The sequence below is a fragment of the Oryzias latipes genome, chromosome 20, assembly GCF_002234675.1.
Source record: "Oryzias latipes chromosome 20, ASM223467v1".
NCBI classification, from domain to species: Eukaryota; Metazoa; Chordata; class Actinopteri; order Beloniformes; family Adrianichthyidae; genus Oryzias; species Oryzias latipes.
In genome coordinates, this window is record NC_019878.2 from 3717242 (window position 1) to 3735878 (window position 18637).

The following is an 18637-nucleotide window of genomic DNA, read 5'->3' on the forward strand; positions in this document are numbered from 1 at the left end:
TTTGGTGGAAAATTGACGCGTCAACATACTGGAAATAGAACTCCTGCAAAAAGCTTGCGTTGGCGTGCGGGGGGATGGACGTGAGACACAGACATGACAGAGCCGATCCAAACATTCTGATTGATTCATAAAACATTCTATTTTTTATGTCAACGTAACAGAGATGCATTGCAGACAATCCGCAGACGGACTGGTGTAAATCAGCCTTAAATCAACCTTGAAGCTGGAAGGTGACGGTGTGATAGTGAATGTTGTCAGTGTTTATGACCCCCAGTTAGGATGTGAACTAGAGGAGAAGGAGACATTATGGAGAGAGATGGATGAAGAGATCAGGATATATCAAATCTTAGAGAATGAGAGGGTTGCCTGAGGAAGGAAGAAGGGTTGCGGAAGCTAAGAAGGAATAAAGCTAATGAGTCCCAATCAATTATGGGAAAGAGTAGAGGAAGCTTGACTGTGGTTCTGCAGTAGAACATAGGTCAGAAGGATCTGCATTGCGTCTTTGTAGATCTAGAGAAAGTCTATGACAGGATCCAGAGAGAGGAGCTGATTCAAACCAGGATGTTTGCAGATGACTTTGGGATTTGTAGTGAGAGCAGGTGGAGGAACATCTAGAGAGGTGGAGGTTCTACTGGAAAAGGAGGGGAATGAAGATCAGAAATAGGAAGACAGAATCTGCGTGAAAATGAGAGGAACTAAAGTTGATCAGTGAGGTTATAGGAAGCAGAGGTGGAGACAGGAGAAGACTGCTTAAGATCAACATACCAGTCAACAGTGTGGGAAAGAGGATAGAGGTGGAGAGGTCAGTTAAGATTCACTCTGGCAACCCCTAAAAAGAGCCGCTGAAAGACAAAATAATGTGCTGAGTAGAGTAAAGAATGGTTTGTAGTTTATTCGTCTTTATTTATAGGTTAAACATATTAACAAAAATGATTTAAAGGATAACAAACACAAATTTTGTCCTGGATACTTACAGTATTAAGAGTAATATTAACTGCAGAACAAGAAAAAATGAAGGAATGATACTTTAATGCACAATGTGCAAAATCACATAATTGTGTATTGAATTTTAACCTGAACTTAACCAAAGTCTGGTTTCTAAGTGTTTAATCCCAAATTTCAATGACATCGCACCGTGTTTGTGCACACGCTCAGATGGAATCCTGACTGTAGGCTCACAATGTTTGCAAAGAATTTAGTCACATTGCAGAAAACACAACTTCAGCCTCAGAGTCTGTCATTTTCTTTGAGGGAGATGCAACATTGTTCTGCTAAACGTGGTATGCATTGTATGTAAAGTCTAAGTGGTTTTGCTCTTTGTGGTTTGGTGATGCCATCACACAAAGGCCTGGAATAACCCCCCCCCCCCCCCCCCCCCCACACACACACACACACACAAAGCTTCTATGTGAAAAGCCACCTGTTAAGAGAGGCCAGTGAGAAGGAGGAGACCATATCTGCTTTTAAAGCCGCTAGTAACTCATGGATAGATGAACAGGAACCTGAACTGATGAAATTGTAAAAACTGTCTGGAGAAACAAGACAGGCCTGGATGGCTTGTCTTCCAGCACAGGAGAACACTTCTGGGCCAGCTTGTGAAGGGGCCAATGGGACCAATCGCAGTGGTTTTCCTCTAAATCCAAATCATTTTGAACCTGTTTCCCTTTGTGTTTACTCCGCATCTATTCTGTAGACAATAATTGACAATACTTTTTTATAAATCTTCATGAAGAACTGAGTTTAAGCCACCTATAAGCAATGTTTTGGAAGATTTGATCATAATTTTTGTCTTTAAGTGAAATTCCCCTCAGGATTTCTATTGACCGTTTTTATTCCTAGTAGTCGCTTGAAAAATTCTTAGCTAAACGTTTTTTTTCCACATGTGTTAATTTTGTTGTTAATTGTTAATTTTTTACCCATCATGCCTTGTTCTTCACTTTAACACAAAATGTCTAACATTTTCTAGCTGCTCCAACAGTAAAGCTCATCCATTTAAACTTCATGAGTAGTCTAGTGTATTTCACACCAGTCCACAAAAACTGCATCTCTCAGCAACCATTGGCCATGAGAATTGGTGGGATTAGGTTTAAGCACACTAAGGAGCCATGTGGAGGTAAACATTAAGACATGAGTTTGAAACTGTACAAATCACTCAATGAAAGACAGACATAAAGTCAATAAACAAAAGCTCAAATGAACAGAAAAGCACTAACTGTCTCTGCTTCAGCTATCAGTGGGGTTGTGTAACACAAACACAGTTATGACCCCACTCTTTACCCTGCAGCAGGACAAGGCTCCGCTCCAGCCGCTGAACACGCTGAGCTGGAGGTCCGGCTTTGCTTGGCTCTCTGGGCTTTTTCTTACCCAGCATCTCCATGGATGACGCAAGTGTTGTGACGTTTTTATGTGACACTAATGGCCTGAAGAAGGAGAAGGAGAGTGAGCCGTGCGGTTCACAAATTCAGTCATACAAATGTGACAACATGATCCAGTTATCGTCAGAGACTGGAAACAGTAAAAATAAAAATCCAAACACATCAACCTGCAGCTGGACTTAGAAGTTCACTTGGAGGACACTTGGAAGTAGACTTAAAGGAGTTATTTTGCCCTGGTGTTTGGGGATGTGAGCCAGAGTCCTACTTCTTAGTAAGTGTGATGCTCTTTTTGGGCCATTGACAGTTTTGTCTTGATGTGGCTCAAACATTGTCTCTGTGAGACCAAGTCAAGTTTCCCATCTGAAGGCGTTCTCAAGCCCATCAGATTTTTTTGGCCTCTGTAAAAAAGGGAAAGCCACAAACTGATCTTTGTGGAACTCCATAAAGTAGTTTTTAATCAAATGTCCCTATATAACTCCTGCATTGCATTCTTGTTGATTTCTATAAAGAAAATTGAGCTGTTCTCGTTTTGTTAGCTTCACTTCGAGTCCATCAAAGTGAAGCTAACAAGAGTCCTAAGTCCATGGGCTGCACGGTGGCGCAGTGGTTAGCGCTCTTGCCTCACAGGAAGAAGGCCCCTGGTTCAAGTCCCAGCTGGGGGACACGAAAAATACATCAATGGGGGACCTTTCTGTGTGGAGTTTGCATGTTCTCCCCGTGTATGCGTGGGTTCTCTCCGGGATCTCCGGCTTCCTCCCACTGTCCAAAAATATGCTTCATAGGTTAATTGGCAACTCTAAATTGTCCATGAGTGTGAGTGTGAGAGTGCATGGGTGTGTGATTGTGGACGTTCTACCCTGCGACAAACTGGCGACCTGTCCAGGGCATCCCCTGCCTACGCCCAAGTAGCCGGGATAGGCTTCGGCAGCCCCGTGACCCCGAAAGGGACAAAGCGGTACAGAAAATGAAAAAATGAACTTTGAGGTCATATCCGTGGAGGTGTTAGTCTATTGGTCGTGTTCCTGTCACATTACGGAGGAAAGAAAAGCAGTTGAGTCTCCACCCTCATTTATCTTTTAGATTCTGACCTTAGATTCTGGCTTTTGCTGGATCTTCTCTGTGAGGGGGCGTTCAGGTTGTACATGTTAATGGTATGTGTTTGCCCCCGGCGTGCGGCTGATGTTCACAGCTATCACTGTGTGACCTGTAGATCTCATTGTTGGATCAGCTGGCTCACCTCATCCCGGTGAACCAGGTCACCACCATGCGAGTGCTGAGGACGTTCAGGGCTCTCCGTCCTCTTCGGGCTGCGTCCCGCTTCGCTGGTATCAGGGTAAGAACTGGTTGGGTTGACCTGCCGGCCCGCTTGCTGAGGACTGCCACTCCGTAGAGGAAGTTAGATGCATGTTTGTGCTTTGAAGGCTTTGAGACGCCGCTGCTGGGAGCTTCTGGTAACTTCCCCCTACTAGGCTTCAGATCGATGAGTTCCACCAAAATCGAAAACTCGCTTTGGTTTGCAAAGTTCCAGAGAAAATCGTTGTTCCTGAACCTCGTGTTTTCAGGGAACATAACAGCATCTCACCTTCTAGTTGCAGCTTCATCAGAGGAGGCTTCAGTAATCTCAACCTTTTCTTTCACAGGTTTTCTTTCCAGCCTCCAGGGCATCCAAATATTCAGTTGACCCCTCTCTCTGTGTCTGTCTTCACTAGAATAGCAGTTAATAGTCCCTCCTCTTTTTCTCCTTCTTTTCCCTGTCTTTCCACCTCTCTCCTCCTCCTCCAGGTTTCTTTGGTCAGCCTGGCGGCCAACATGTTGGGCTATTCAGACTTTGCAGCCATCAAGTCCCTGCGGACGCTGCGGGCCCTTCGGCCTCTCAGAGCCCTCTCCAGATTTGAAGGCATGAGGGTAAGAGACAGTATTAGAATGAGTAAACACACCTGGGCACCTGCAGGGGGCGCTTTAGTTTGAATTAGTGACAAGATTTGACTTCCTTATTTTAATGAAAGACATATGTAATAAAAAATTAGAAGAATTGAAAGTATGGCACGCCAAGCAGAGGCTGATTCTTCATTGGAGCTTCTTAAGTTGAGTTTATCATTCTGTAATGGTTTTAGTGGTTTGGTCTCTCACTCCTTTGAATATTTGTTGCATTTTTTGTTTCTTTTTATTTTGTCCTAACTTACTCTCTGTCCTATCTATCTGTCCTAAGTATATAATCAAAAAATACTAACATCAAATGAGGAGCCATATGCCGAAACTGTTGTGTCCGCCTCCATCACACAAACGAAAGAACAGACGAAACCCACTCTATGTTATGGACAGCAGGGTAGATTTGGGTTCTGTTGATGCTAAAATACTGGTTAAAACACACTACGGCAACATTTTTCTTGTGTTTCTAGACAGGGCTTAAAACTGAAACAGAAACTGCGTATTTGTAGACAAAAATGCTAGCGTGGCTAACTAAAATGTTGTCGGCATTACGTTCACTCATTACTGCTTCTAAAAGTAGAAGAAATGATTTTGATCACACAGTAAGACCAAATTTGTCTTAAGTTCTAAAATGATGGCTGCATAATCTAAGGAAAACCTGCGATATGCAATATTAGTGATCAATTTTGCGATGAAGATATAACTATAAATACATGAACAAATAGCAAAACAACCAAAAACATGATTTCCATTTCATTGCAACAGTTTAAATAAGAGTCAACATAACTTAAATTATTCTCCAACTGATCCTTATCTACATAGGAGGCGAATATCTAACATAAAAGGAGTCCATCTGATTGGTCAAATGCATAAATGGATTTATTTCATTCGTTAAATACTTCAAGCTGCCATAAGATTGTTTTAGCACATTTAAGATAACCATTTATTGCAATGCCGTCTTTTTGCGATATGCGTATTGCACAGCTTGATATCGCGATAACAACAAATTTGCGATTTATTGTGCAGGCCTATATAAAATGTGTTTATATTTTGCCCATGATGTCCCAAATTCAGTGCCCCATGGCGGGAGGAAAGCCTTTGTTTCTTCTTAGCTTCAGGTTTTTAAAGTTTACCATCCCACCTTTTGCCATCAAATGTTCTGACCCCAGATGACAGAGCAGCACTTTGTTCTTATAAAAATGTATTTAAGAAAGAAAATCTGGAGTCTGTAGAATGTGTATACGGTTAAACGCCCTGTAATCTAAATACACTTGCATTTGTTACAATCAGTGATTATAGAAACCCACTCCGATGGAAATGGTGTTTTTGGTGTTTTTAACATGTTCTTGTTGCATTTTTATGATGATGGAGGACATATATATAAAATCATTTAGGATTAAAGCTGAGTATTTTTTATTCAAAGTGTTGTGAATCAGGAGCAGATAAAAAATGCCATATGAAAACAATTGTATTTGTGACTTAGAAACTAAAATGGACTAACTGGAAAGACCACTGGAAACACTTTGACAATAGATGATTGGAGTGGGACTTTAACAGTAGGAGAAGGTAAAACATGTTAGATTTCTTTGGTCAAATAACAGTTACCACACAGTAAAAAAACATCTGTAGATTCTACAGTTTTCAATCATGTAAACAAAGGTGTAAAGAGGATGTTAGGGTTTTGATTAAACAGTTTAAGTAAACATAGATAAAAAAGGAATCAATCGCCTGATCAGACGTTACTCCAGGTCTTCTACTATTTTTCTAGGTGCAATAAAGGGTCTGTGGAGCTAAAATGAGTTTCCAGTCCTCTTTTGAAAACTTGTCCTTCACATATTTAGTCTCACTTGTTGTTTTTCTGAGTTTTATAAACAGTCATGAAAGTTTGAGTGAACTGTTCTATTTTCTCAAAGGTTTTTTTAGCAGCGGCCCTGAAAATGACAATCATAACGCCTTAAAAACCACACAGACGTCAAGTCTGCGTAATCCAGAACGCACCCACAAACCAAGTCAAAAATGACAAATTCTGATGCTATCAGAAATGTTTCAAGTTGATTTAAAGACTCAAAAATCAGGATGTGGTTTCTTTGGACCAGAGACAACATGCTTCATTAAAATGTGACTGTATGGCCGCTCTTTTACTATCATCATATTTAAATTTCTCTGGGTTAAAAAATAAATACAACTTATTTAGCTAGTATTTTATAAATATCTGGTATTCTACAATATTAAAGAGAAATACACTATTATAGTTAAAGTAGTAGTGGAAAGCATTCATCTGGACTTACTATTTATATGGAATCAACCAGGATAAAACAGACTCTACACTAATAATAGACTATAACTAAATAAATATTTAGAAGGCATCTGCACACTAGATACGGTCCGTTTATTTTATTAATTGAATTATCTATGGTACTAGGAAATCTAAATGCAAAAAAAAAAATGATGGTATCAGAAAATGAGCCTTTTTTCTGTTTTACAAGAAGAAATATCAACAAAGATTTGGAGCAGAAGAATATGTAAAAAAATAGGTTTTCTTTTCATAATATCTGCTAACAAAAAAGCTACAATGTTAGCATTTTGCCTGTTTTTACGGCTGAAATGTTCTCCTCAATACAGCTTTAGACTAAACACGTTTTCTTTATGATGACGTAGTTTTTTTTAAATTAACAGTTACTATAAAAGAAGTTTTAAAGATTTTTTCTCCTAATTTAGTGGGATCTTTTTTTCAGTGTCTTAAACGCGTTCTTTATTTGGGAACATTTTACCGTCTTTGCTGTTGATCAGAGTCTGTTATGTTTAAAAGAGATTTACTTCATTTTCAGAGCTGCACTAAATCTTTCTGAAAGCAGAAAGACGGTGGTAAAGGGAAAATAAAGTGATATCCAGTGATATCCTGGTGCTCAGATGTGTTTCAGATGAAACATGTAACCTCACCCCTCTCTTGGCTTTTTTTTTTCCTCACATGTCTCCTCACTCTCCCCCTTTGACTCCTTCCTCCTCACCTTTCATGCATCAGTATTTAGACTTTTTTGAACCTTTTGGAGGCGAGCTGCAGCCCCGCTTCCCCTCCCTTTGGTGTGTTTGTGCTGTTGCCACCAGTATTACTGAGAGAAAACGTCCCGCTCTGTGGTGGGAAGATGAAAACAGTCTTCAATCTGAAGCTGCAGTTTGTTTCCAGATGATCTGAAGTCATCAGAGCCACATTTGCGCCTCGTCTCCTCCGTTTCAGCAGAGCAGAAGAAATGAAATGAATAATCTTTCTAAATGGGCGGGTTGAGAGCTGCTGACAGGAAGTTCATGATCTGCATGTTGCATGCTCATCTTCCCTTTCCTGGCTAACACAATTAGCTGCTGTGTTTGTCCGCTAATGCTCTCTGAAGCGCGCACCTCGTTCTGCTTTTAGGTGAAACAGATGCATTGTGGGTGAATAAAAATGAAAGCTGAAATTTTAAACTGTAAAGCTTTTTATTTCTCAACATCAGTCTGCAGCTGGACAACAACATCCAGATCAACAAAGCAAATAAATGGATTTGGCTTGAATGAAGCTTTAAAGTGTTTGTTTTGCGTGGAAACACGAAGAAGAGTCTTCTGGTATTTTTTGGTGAACTAGTATATTTTAAAAAAACTACCAAAACACGAGAAACGTCGTAGAAGGGAGGGTATCCCGTCATGGGAAAAATGACCCTTTAACATGTAGAGAGAATGTTTGGTTAATTTTTACTGTCTTTGAACTTCTGCAAACTCTTGGATCTTCACCCGAGGGCTTTTGTTTGGTTGGCTCCCTTTCAGGCTGACCTTTCAAACACAATTGGATTTCTTTTTTTAACATCAACCTGCTTCTGTTAGCCTTTTTCTGTAGCTGTTTACAGTTAGAGCCACTCTCAGAGGGTCTCGTCCAGACGCACTGAAGGTGATGCTCCTCACCAACCACATGATTTTTCACGTCTGATAAAGAAATACTGAGTTGTGTGAGTCTCTATTACCTCATAGTGAGTTTAAATCTGATCTTTAGCCTAAGGTGGTACAAAGTCTTTACTTTTATTTCCATACATACATTCTTTAAACTCTGTTCTGCAGATTCAACAGCCTGAATAAAGAGTCTGTCCTGAGGACTAGTTTGCAGAAATTCAAGAGCTTTAAAAAAGGTTTTACACTGCTGTGTCACACTGTGACTGCAGATGGCGCTCTCCATGTTGATGAGATCTTTTTCCCACAACAAGTAGGTAAAGCCTGAACATATAAATGTCCCCTGGCTAAATTTATCGTATTACTTCACATCATTTTCATGTCTGTCGTGCATTGAGGACACATCTAGTGGAGGTTCATCTGAATGTGTTGGGCCAGCAGCAGACTGTGGATGTTTCAGTCCCAGGTGGTGAATGACGGCTGAGCTTGCTCTTGTTTACATGAAGCCCCTGTGTGGCTGCTGCTTCCTGTGCAGGTGGTGGTGAACGCTCTGATCGGAGCCATTCCCTCCATCATGAACGTGCTTCTGGTCTGCCTCATCTTCTGGCTCATCTTCAGCATCATGGGCGTCAACCTGTTTGCCGGGAAGTTTGGCCGCTGCGTCAGCCGCTCCGGCTACATCCACGACTTCCGAGAGATCAACAACAAGTCCGAGTGCGAGGCCAAAAACGACACGTCTCAGTACTACTGGACCAAAGTGAAGGTGAACTTTGACAACGTCGGCGCCGGGTACCTGGCATTGCTCCAAGTGGTGAGTGTCACATCCCTGACAACTTTAGTGCGCTGAGCAGCTTTGGGTTTGAACAACAGTTGATGTGAACGTGTGTGAACCCTCACATTTAGATTTGGAACAGATTTAGAACAAAAGTGTCGTTTTCCAGAATATTTTAGAATCAGGTCAACAAATTTTTATGATTTTGAGAGAGAGAGAGAGAGAGAGAGAGAGAGAGAGAGAGAGAGAGAGAGAGAGAGAGAGAGAGAGAGAGAGAGAGAGAGAGAGAGAGAGAGAGAGAGAGAGAGAGAGAGAGAGAGAGAGAGAGAGAGAGAGAGAGAGAGAGAGAGAGAGAGAGAGAGAGAGAGAGAGAGAGAGAGAGAGAGAGAGAGAGAGAGAGGAGAGAGAGAGAGAGAGAGAGAGAGAGAGAGAGAGAGTGAGAGACTAGGTTTAGATGAGCTGGAGTAAGCAGGTGTGAGAGCTGGGAGAGAGAGCTGGGAGAGATGATTTTACCTTTATAACTTAGATTTAGTCCACAGCGGAGCGATCCAGTTAACCAGGCTGGAATGCTGATCAGTGTTTTCCTTCAAATGCTTTGTATTATTCCTCATATGCAGAAGTGAAGAGTCGTTTACAACGTGTATTTGTGTTGTAGGAATCCAGGCTAAAGGTTTGATAAATAAACTGGAACATGACAACGCCTCTAACTAGAGGAGTAACTGTAGGGTGACCATGAAGAACAGGAAACCAGAAACTTAAATACACCGAGGATCATGACCTAAAGATATGGATGATTAACAGCTTGAACCTGGTGCCGACTGACGGACAAACAAAATCTGAAAACAGGAAATGATGTTCCAAGAAAACAACCGAAAAACCAAACTAAAGGCCAGCATCCTCACAATTTATGATTACTCCTAGTTCTCTAAATGTCTGTGGTCTCTGTCACAGGTTTAAGCTCCTCCCTCAACATAATAGTATCGGAGTTTTCTTTACTGAACGCTTGATGTTCATCAACGTCTCAGGAACCATTCTTCCTGTTTGCAAACCCCTTTAGATTACAAACCACCACCATGAGAATGTCGGAAGTTTCACAGCAAACAGAGGGAATCATGGATTTCTTCTGCACACTGAATTACGATTTATTGCACGACCTTTGTAAAGGTCAGTTGAAGTTGCTGTAAGACACAGAGCGGCGCCCGCAGCGTTGGGCTGCAGCGGGGGCTGAGGCTTTCTATGGCATGAGAGCATTCAGACCGAGTCCTGCAGAGGCCAGACGGGAAGCGTGCAGAAGAAGGAACACTGTGTGAAGCTGTCATTGCTGCCGCTTTCAGGGAAACAAAGAGTGAAACATGCACAGCTGCTCGGAGACTTCAGAGCAAATTAAAGTAGAGTCTCCTCCACACGCCGGAGGAGGATTGACTTCCCCCACCTTTCCCGATGTTGCCTTTTTGTTCCGTCTTCACTTTAATTTTCCTCCCACACCTGCTCTTTATGCCACTCACTCTCCCACTTGTCTGCCTTGTTTCTTCTATTTTCTGTTATTCATTAAATACAACATTTTCTTCGTTTTACTCTTTGATTCTCAGATTAAAAATTTGATCCACCAAATATTATTAAATGCCTGAATGTTGTGAAAACCTGAGGAAAAGCATATTTTTGTTTAGAAAGGTAATCTTTGGAAATCTGAAGAAGCAGTTATCCAGTTTCTTTCCAAATAAACCACTGACAACCCCTTCTATGTAATCTGTGTAAGCCTTTTTTGAAAGATATTTAGTTTTATCCGACTGGCCTGGATTGACCTGGTTTACAGTGTATAAATCTTGGAATATTTGGAATTTTCTGAATGATCACAATCATAAATAACAATGTTTGCTTGGGCGTTCTTTGCTTCATGTGTCAGTGAGACATCCTTAGTTATGAAATAGTGCTGAATCAGTGAACTGAAAGGATTTTTCATTTCTATTGATTTATCACTCTGTTCTTACTGTGATTCCTCCTCATCTCCAGCAGCAGAAACAGTCGGTGTTTTGTTGGAATGCCGTCACCTTTGTGGATCTTCTTTTGGATGCAGCTGGTGAACTCTTCTTGTGATGCATCTTGGAGGATAATTGTCCCTCCTTCATTTTATCAGACGCTCTTGCTTTGCAGTCTGTAGCTTTTCACTTTGCTGCAGCAACTGTAAGCTGGTCTTGCTTTGCTCCAGAACTTACAAATGAAAATGCCCACATAAAAGTTTGGTACCTTTTCTACGTAATAGGGCCACGATAAAAAAAATAGAATAAAAACTAAATTAAAGTAAAAAAAAAATCACAACAAAAAAGGAGCAATTTTACAAGGAAAAAGCCATGCCTTTAAAAAAAAACTGTGTGAGCCTCCATCCACATTGCATGCCGATTAAATCCATCATGTATGGTGATGTCATAAGGCTTTAGTTTATCATAGGAATCCATGTCCCATCATGCATTTGGAGCTCTGCAACTACACTGCTGACGACATAAACGGCTTGCCTGCTGGAAGTCCACTCCTCATGGGTCAAAAACGTTCTTCTGAAGAGGTCCAGTTTCCTGCAAATTCTTTTCAATGTCCTTCTACTAAAACCATGTTGACTCACTGAAAGACTCAGCATTTCCTTATTAGAGAAACCAAAGCGGAAGTAACCGCTAACAATGCGCTCCACGTCTCTCATACTGAAATTTTTTGTTGTTGTTTATATTTTTCTTAGTAAACAGACTATTGTTTCATGATTGAGATTTTCATCTAAGTTCTAAATTCATAAATTAGAACTTTATACTCAAAAGATATCGACTTCCTTACTCACAATTCAACACCTTGATTTACCTGAAATGTTGACTTTTTCTCATATTTTCACAACCTTATTCTCATAATAGCATTTGTTGTTTTTTTTTTATGGTGACACCAATGCTTTGTTGTAGCTTTGTTTCCTCTATTTTGTTGAAACCAACAGTCGCTTATTCTTCCTGTTCTTGCCAGGATTGAATTAGTTTCAGGAAATCAGAATATTGAGAAACATTCTGCATTTTCCTAGATACGTGCATTTAGAAGCACTCTTATTTTTTAATTATTTCATTGTATTATTTTTTCCACAGTTAGCTAAATTGAATGCATAAAGTTGCCACAACTGATTTCTGCCCATTCTTTTAAAAACCTAACACCATCACACCTAGTAAACTTCTCCTTTTTCTGACCTTTTAATCCCCTAACTTAAAGGAGTTTCATCGTTCTGCTTCTTCTACCTCTCTTCCTCTTCATAGTCTTCCTCACTTGCTGTTGCCCACCAGGGGCATCCTAAGAGCTTCCAATCAATCAGTGTCTGAGAGACTTTTGTTTTTAGAGTGACTTCAGCCAAGAGGGAGGAAAATGGAGAGGTAGAGGGACAAGAAAGGGGAGAGGGGAGTGCGTGGTCGACGGGGAAGAAAGGATTGAACAGCAAACTGAATTAAAAAAAGAGGAAGAGAAGGAAAAGTGGACGGATAACAAGCAGGGTATGGATTTGTGAGCAGCTTGAGATGGAGAGGTGCATGAAGCTGAGGAGAGGTTTGCAGAACAAGGAATAAAAGCAAGACGATGAAAGAGAGAATGAAGGAGGAATGACAGAGACCTGTAAAAAAGAGCAGGAAAGGCGGAGGAGAAAAACTGCAGAGAAAGAAAGCAGAGATCGCTGTGCTGCTACTTGACCCTCAACAAAAGAAAACTTAAGAGCTGTCGAGATGCGGTTGCCTTAGCAACCAGTTACTCAGCACATCGCAGCATTTTCCTCGTCGGGCAGTTGGGGGGGCAACCTTTCCATTAGCAGCTGGAAATAGCTCCACACTGCAAGAAATGATGTAGAGACAAACTCAGAGTTCTGCTTCCTAAAGCTGCACTTCAGCATGATTAAATCAAAAAGAACTTCTAACACCCTTTTTTAACATCAAAAAAGCAGATGTTATAATCTCAGCACTAGGTAGAGGTTAATTTTACTGTTCTCTTTACCATCATTTGGCTCAGTTTTTTGATGATCTGGGTTTAAAGAAGGAGATCAAATCCACAGTCTGGGTTCTTTTCTGACTGTAGCACCAAATATTTACCAAAGAGTTGTAATAGTTTGTTCAGCCACATGCTTTAGTTCTTCAAGTTAATTTTAGTTGGTACTGACAGAACCGGAATTGCTTCATTTTGCTGGCATTAAGTAGATTGAACTAGTTCGACAAAGATGTGCTGCTGTTAGCTTCAGAAGGTGTAAAGCTTCTCTATGACCATCACTTGCAAGTGTGATTGAAGAACAGCTTTGGTTCAGGAGTCAAACGTGTGGAGTTTGAAATACAATTCAATTCAATTCAATTAGTTATGTAGCCCAATATTACAACACAGTTGTTTTAACGGGCTTCACTTAATTGTACAAAACATAAAATCAGTTATAAAATACAATAGCTGATTGCTTAACTAAACAGACTAAACTAAACGGGGTATCTCTGCCCTTATACCCTCCTGTTCGGTAAGAAAAAACTAAAAAAAAAATGGATTTCAAGAAGAAGAAAAAAGAAGAAACCTCAGTGATGTCCATATGAGGGAGAGAATCTCTCCCAGGATTACAGAAGAATGCTGCAATCAAATCAAAGGACAAAGTTCTGTTTACTGGTCGGCATCCGTTCTGTTGAATAGCTTCAGTCATGAGCTGTATCTGTAAGTAGCAGGACTATCTCTGAAAGAGAAGTCCAGAACTGAGACACTGCTCTGCGTAGAAGTACATTGTGAGTTGTTGTGTGCATGTCCAGCCTGAGAGGGCCCTGTGTCAGACATGTTGCAGAAACCTTCAACTTTGGCCTTAGACCTACAATCAGTTTAGAACCGAATCCTGATCATCATTTATGCTGGAATTGAACAAACCCAACGAGTTTCCATCAGCCACAGCTGGTCTGTAACTAAATGTCCTTAATTTAATCTCTACACGGATGGTGGATGGTAATGTTTTACAGGCTGTTGTGTTTTACAGCACCCCCCCCCCCCCACACACACACACACTCAAATCACTCACATCAGACACTCGCTGTAATAGCAGGTGGTAACCCATGGCGACACCTGATTTTAGCAAGCGCCCACTCAAAACTGTTTTTTTCTTCTCCACCTGCTTCATCTTTTTCCTGAATCTACTGACACTCTGACCAAACGGACGAAGGAAGCCCATAAAAGGGCATCTCATTGAGAAAAACAGTAGCTGCCAGTCTTTTTATTATACATTTCTGATGAAACAGGAGGTTTCCCTCAGGGTTTTTGTTCAGTTTTGCACTCAAACCGTTTCCGTGGCGACACAGAAAAAACCCAGTTGACTAATAAAAACATGCAACTCAGGTATAGCAGATAAAAATGTCAGCAGCAGAAAAGGAAAAGGCCAAATCAGACACACTCAATCTTTTCTGCTAAGTCAAAGCGAGAGCTGGACGACCCCAGAATTCCTCTGATAAGAACGATGCCTAATAACCATGACATTTTTTAAGAATGAAATGTTGAAGCATGGATGGAAAAATGGAAGGATTGATGGACAAATAAAAGGAAAGATAGATAGATGGATAATTGGATGGTAAATGGATCAATCCATGATCATCCATTGATGATCAATGGTTAAATAAATTGATGTATGGATTAATAAAATAAAATATAGATTGATGGATGATAAGTGGATGATTGATGGATGAATAAATTGATGGATATATGGAAGGATGATGGATGGATTGATAAATGGATGAAAGCAAGGATAAATGGATGGTTTAAAGGATGGATAGATGGATGATGAATGGATGGATAGATGAATGGATGAATGAATGAATGAATGAATGAATGAATGGATGGATGGATGGATGGATGGATGGATGGATGGATGGATGGATGGATGGATGGATGGATGGATGGATGGATGGATGGATGGATGGATGGATGGATGGATGGATGGATGGATGGATGGATGGATGGACGGACGGACGGATGGATGGATGGCATCACTCAGGCTAGATTCAAAGACAGAAAAGGAGTTGCAGTGTGTTCTTTTATGACGTTGGGTCATGTTCCTGGACTCATGAAGCCGCTCATGGCTTTCTTTAATAAACTGGAATCCTTGTGAGTTTTTTTACAATCCTGTTGAGTTTTTTCCCTCATTTCTAAAGACATTTGCAACACAACAAAAAAGTCAGATTTTGATAGGTTAAAGTCAAAAGCCTCAAGGATGTCAAGTCTTTGGACAGCAGAAACCAGGGCAGCACAGTTATCAGAGATTAATGTCTACAGACGTCTGCAGCAAAAAACAAGCGTGAACTTTACAAATGCAAAGAGTAGTGTTGACTTTTGCATTTTCTCTCGTTTGTTAAGCAATTTCTCATCCAAATGTTTCGTATCACATAAGTCAAAGCGCTGACATTTTTTAAGGTGTTACACCATGTTTCCCTTTTCCATGATGGATTATTCAACCTTTCTTTCTAGTGGTGTGTTTTCACAAATATCTCAGCTGTTGCTCACATCTCCAGAGGACAGAAATGACCTAATTAAGAGGCATCTTCACCTGACATTGTTCATCACAACTCAAAAACTTTTCTTTGTTTTCAAGGCGACGTTCAAAGGTTGGATGGATATCATGTATGCGGCTGTGGACTCCAGAGCTGTGAGTTTACATTTGCAGGTTCAAAGACACTAAGTGAAAAGGACCCTAGAAATACTTCACAAAAAATAGTAACGCTTCAAAGTGACAATCAAAATGCTGACAAAATATGAATGACAAAAATAAAGGATATCATTTTCATGTTTATGTACTCAGAGCTTTTAATTAAAATTTAAGCTTTGTTAAAGCTCGGATACAAGCAGAAGTAAAGGATGAGAAGAGAAATCAGGGACATCCCTGCTATACTTGTTTTTGTTTTTGAACTCGTGGCTCTTCTCTGCAGGTGGAGGAGCAGCCTGTCAAGGAGATCAATCTGTACATGTACCTGTACTTTGTCATCTTCATTATCTTTGGCTCCTTCTTCACCCTCAACCTCTTCATTGGTGTCATCATCGACAATTTCAACCAGCAGAAACGAAAGATAAGTTTTAAATACGACTGAATGGATTTATTGCCTTTAAAACGTAGCACAGTGTTCCCTCGTTTACCGCGGAACATACATTGCATACATAACCTGCAGTTGGTGAAATCTGCAAAGTAGGATTACAAATGTTTTATGGCTGTAAAACTCCTCACTACACACTGTCCATTTTTCTCACACAGACATGAACACACTTTTCACACTTTTCTCTCTTGTTTAAACTCTTAAAGTTGAACCTTTACAGGAAAATAAGTTAAGAATTAGAGAATGAAAACAACGATCTGAACACAATAAAAGATTCATGTAATTGTGGCAAACTGAACACGCAGCATGTTTGTTGGAGACACAGCACAGAAGAAGATTGATTGACAAGATCAACAGCCAAACAGGACGCAGAACACAGTGCTCTGTTTAAAAAAGAAAAGCATGCAAAGTTGCCCTGAAAAAAAGCCACAAAGTAGCAAGACGGCAAAAGGTGAACCACCATATACCAAGGGAACGCTGTCATTTTTTAAATATAATAATCAAATCGCAAAACTCTCCAACAGTTTCACAAAAATGAAATATACACTTATGTTCTATTCTGTACAAATAGAAATATGTTTTGGATAGAATGGTTCTGAGATAAATACAAGCTCAGATCAACATCAGAGGTTTTTTCCATCATGTCAAAACAAGTTTAACAAAAATTTATTCTAAAAGAGAAACTAAGCATGGACATAGAAGGAACATTTTCCCCTCACAGATTTAAGGTGTAAGCTAATGCAACTCCAAAGTAGAAAAATAGCAGCGATGGGTCTACAGAAATAGGTCTTACAGAGTAGTTTTCATCACAAAGCCATTTCCAGGCAGCCTGGGGTTCATCAAAACAACAGGATGTGGGGGGCTAATGATGGTATGGACAAACATGAATCCATCTGTGTAACTTTAAAAGATTGGCCTAAACTGGTCATCAACAGAAAAATGATCCAAGCTGCAGACAAAATCTAGACTTCAAACATTCTAAAATGTGGTAGACATTCACAGAGCCACAAAAAAAACCTTTATGAACCAAAGCAGCATTCTAGGGAGTAGAGAAAATCCTCCAGATGTGAAAGTAATGATGTCACACAGGAAAGGAAGATTTCACAGAGAGGATTTATGATGATAGGTGGAAAATGGGGTTTAATGACTCTAGAAAAACGACTGCCGTCAATGGTTGTTGTCATAATTGCTGTCGGGATATGACATTAATAATGCATGGCTTTTCTAAAAATTGGCAGAACAAAGAAAGCCAGACTAAAACGATAAAGCCACATCTTGTTTTCCATTTTTGCTTTAATCCATGCTTAAATGGATAAGATGAATCCAGGTTTAGGTTGACTGACGACACCTGATTCAGGTGATCAGCAGCAAGTAGGCCAGGGATTTCTGAAAAACAAACAGGGCGGTAGATCTTGAGGACCAGGATTGGGCAGTTCTGTATGTGTATGGTGTCTCGTACTGTTTTTTGGTGATAATAATGTTAGGTTTTGGGTGTGTTTACTTAGGAGGGCAGGATATCTTCATGACAGAAGAACAAAAGAAATACTACAATGCCATGAAGAAGCTGGGCTCCAAGAAACCTCAGAAACCCATCCCTAGACCTCTGGTACCAACACACAACACAAAAAACATTAACAAACTTTGCTTTAAAAGTTCTCCATCACAATGGACTTGTTATTTTTGGTCCATAAGCCTTGGTCAGATCTGCCCCAACAGGTGGGTACAGGCTGTCTGCTGGGGGAAAAAGTGCAAACTCATACAGGGCATGCAGGTGGCCCACACAAAATTTAAAAATCCTAGACCACTCGGTGAGCCTACATTACCCGTGACTGCGTGTAACTTACATTATCCTCACAAATATTTCGCAATACTCTTACCACACACACTGCAATAATACGTTAAATTTTTCTGACATCCCTTGAGGTGACCGTAATAGCCTCTAGGGAACTGTGAGACAAACCTGCGCCCCCCTTAAGATCCTGCTGCTTCCCTCCACGGGCCAGGACAACCCAAAAACCTGCAGCACCTTTGCGCCTGTACAATCCCTGTACAGGCGCATGTGACTAAGGCTTAAAGTGAAAATGGGAGCATGGCTTATGTTCTAGGATTTTGTAGAATAAAAATGTTTTTGTATAAGACATTGTTCAAAGCCACTGAAAATAAGATGCTCCAATAAAGAAACTGCTTCTGCTTTGTTTTATTTTTTTTTGTTTCAGAACACGCTGCAGGGATTCTTCTTCGACTTGGTTGGTAAACAGGCGTTCGACATCATCATCATGGTGCTGATCCTCTTCAACATGATCACCATGATGGTGGAAACGGACGAGCAGTCTCCTCAGATGGAGAAGATCCTGTATCACGTCAACCTGGCCTTCATTGTCGTCTTCACCATTGAGTGCCTCATTAAAATTGTGGCGCTGAGATGCTACTTCTTCACAATCGGATGGAACATCTTTGACTTTGTTGTCGTCATCCTTTCCATCGTTGGTGAGTTATTCTATCTGTTCTCTAACACAACTCTTTAAGTTGTTGCTTTGTGATGCAACTTTGTTCGA

The 18637-nt window shown here is 40.5% G+C and overlaps 1 protein-coding gene across 3 annotated transcripts in view; it reads left to right on the plus strand.

Moving 5' to 3' along the window:
• Window positions 1–18637, plus strand: part of LOC101167997 (sodium channel protein type 4 subunit alpha B) — a 256928-nt gene that overhangs the window by 228737 nt on the left and 9554 nt on the right. For all 3 annotated transcript variants that reach the window (XM_020712432.2, XM_020712431.2, XM_020712433.2), the window contains exons 26-31: window positions 4158–4280; window positions 8752–9027; window positions 15587–15640; window positions 15921–16058; window positions 17584–17688; window positions 18299–18569. In XM_020712432.2, coding sequence (XP_020568091.1) covers window positions 4158–4280; window positions 8752–9027; window positions 15587–15640; window positions 15921–16058; window positions 17584–17688; window positions 18299–18569 — 967 coding nt within the window. The remainder of the gene's footprint in view (window positions 1–4157; window positions 4281–8751; window positions 9028–15586; window positions 15641–15920; window positions 16059–17583; window positions 17689–18298; window positions 18570–18637) is intronic.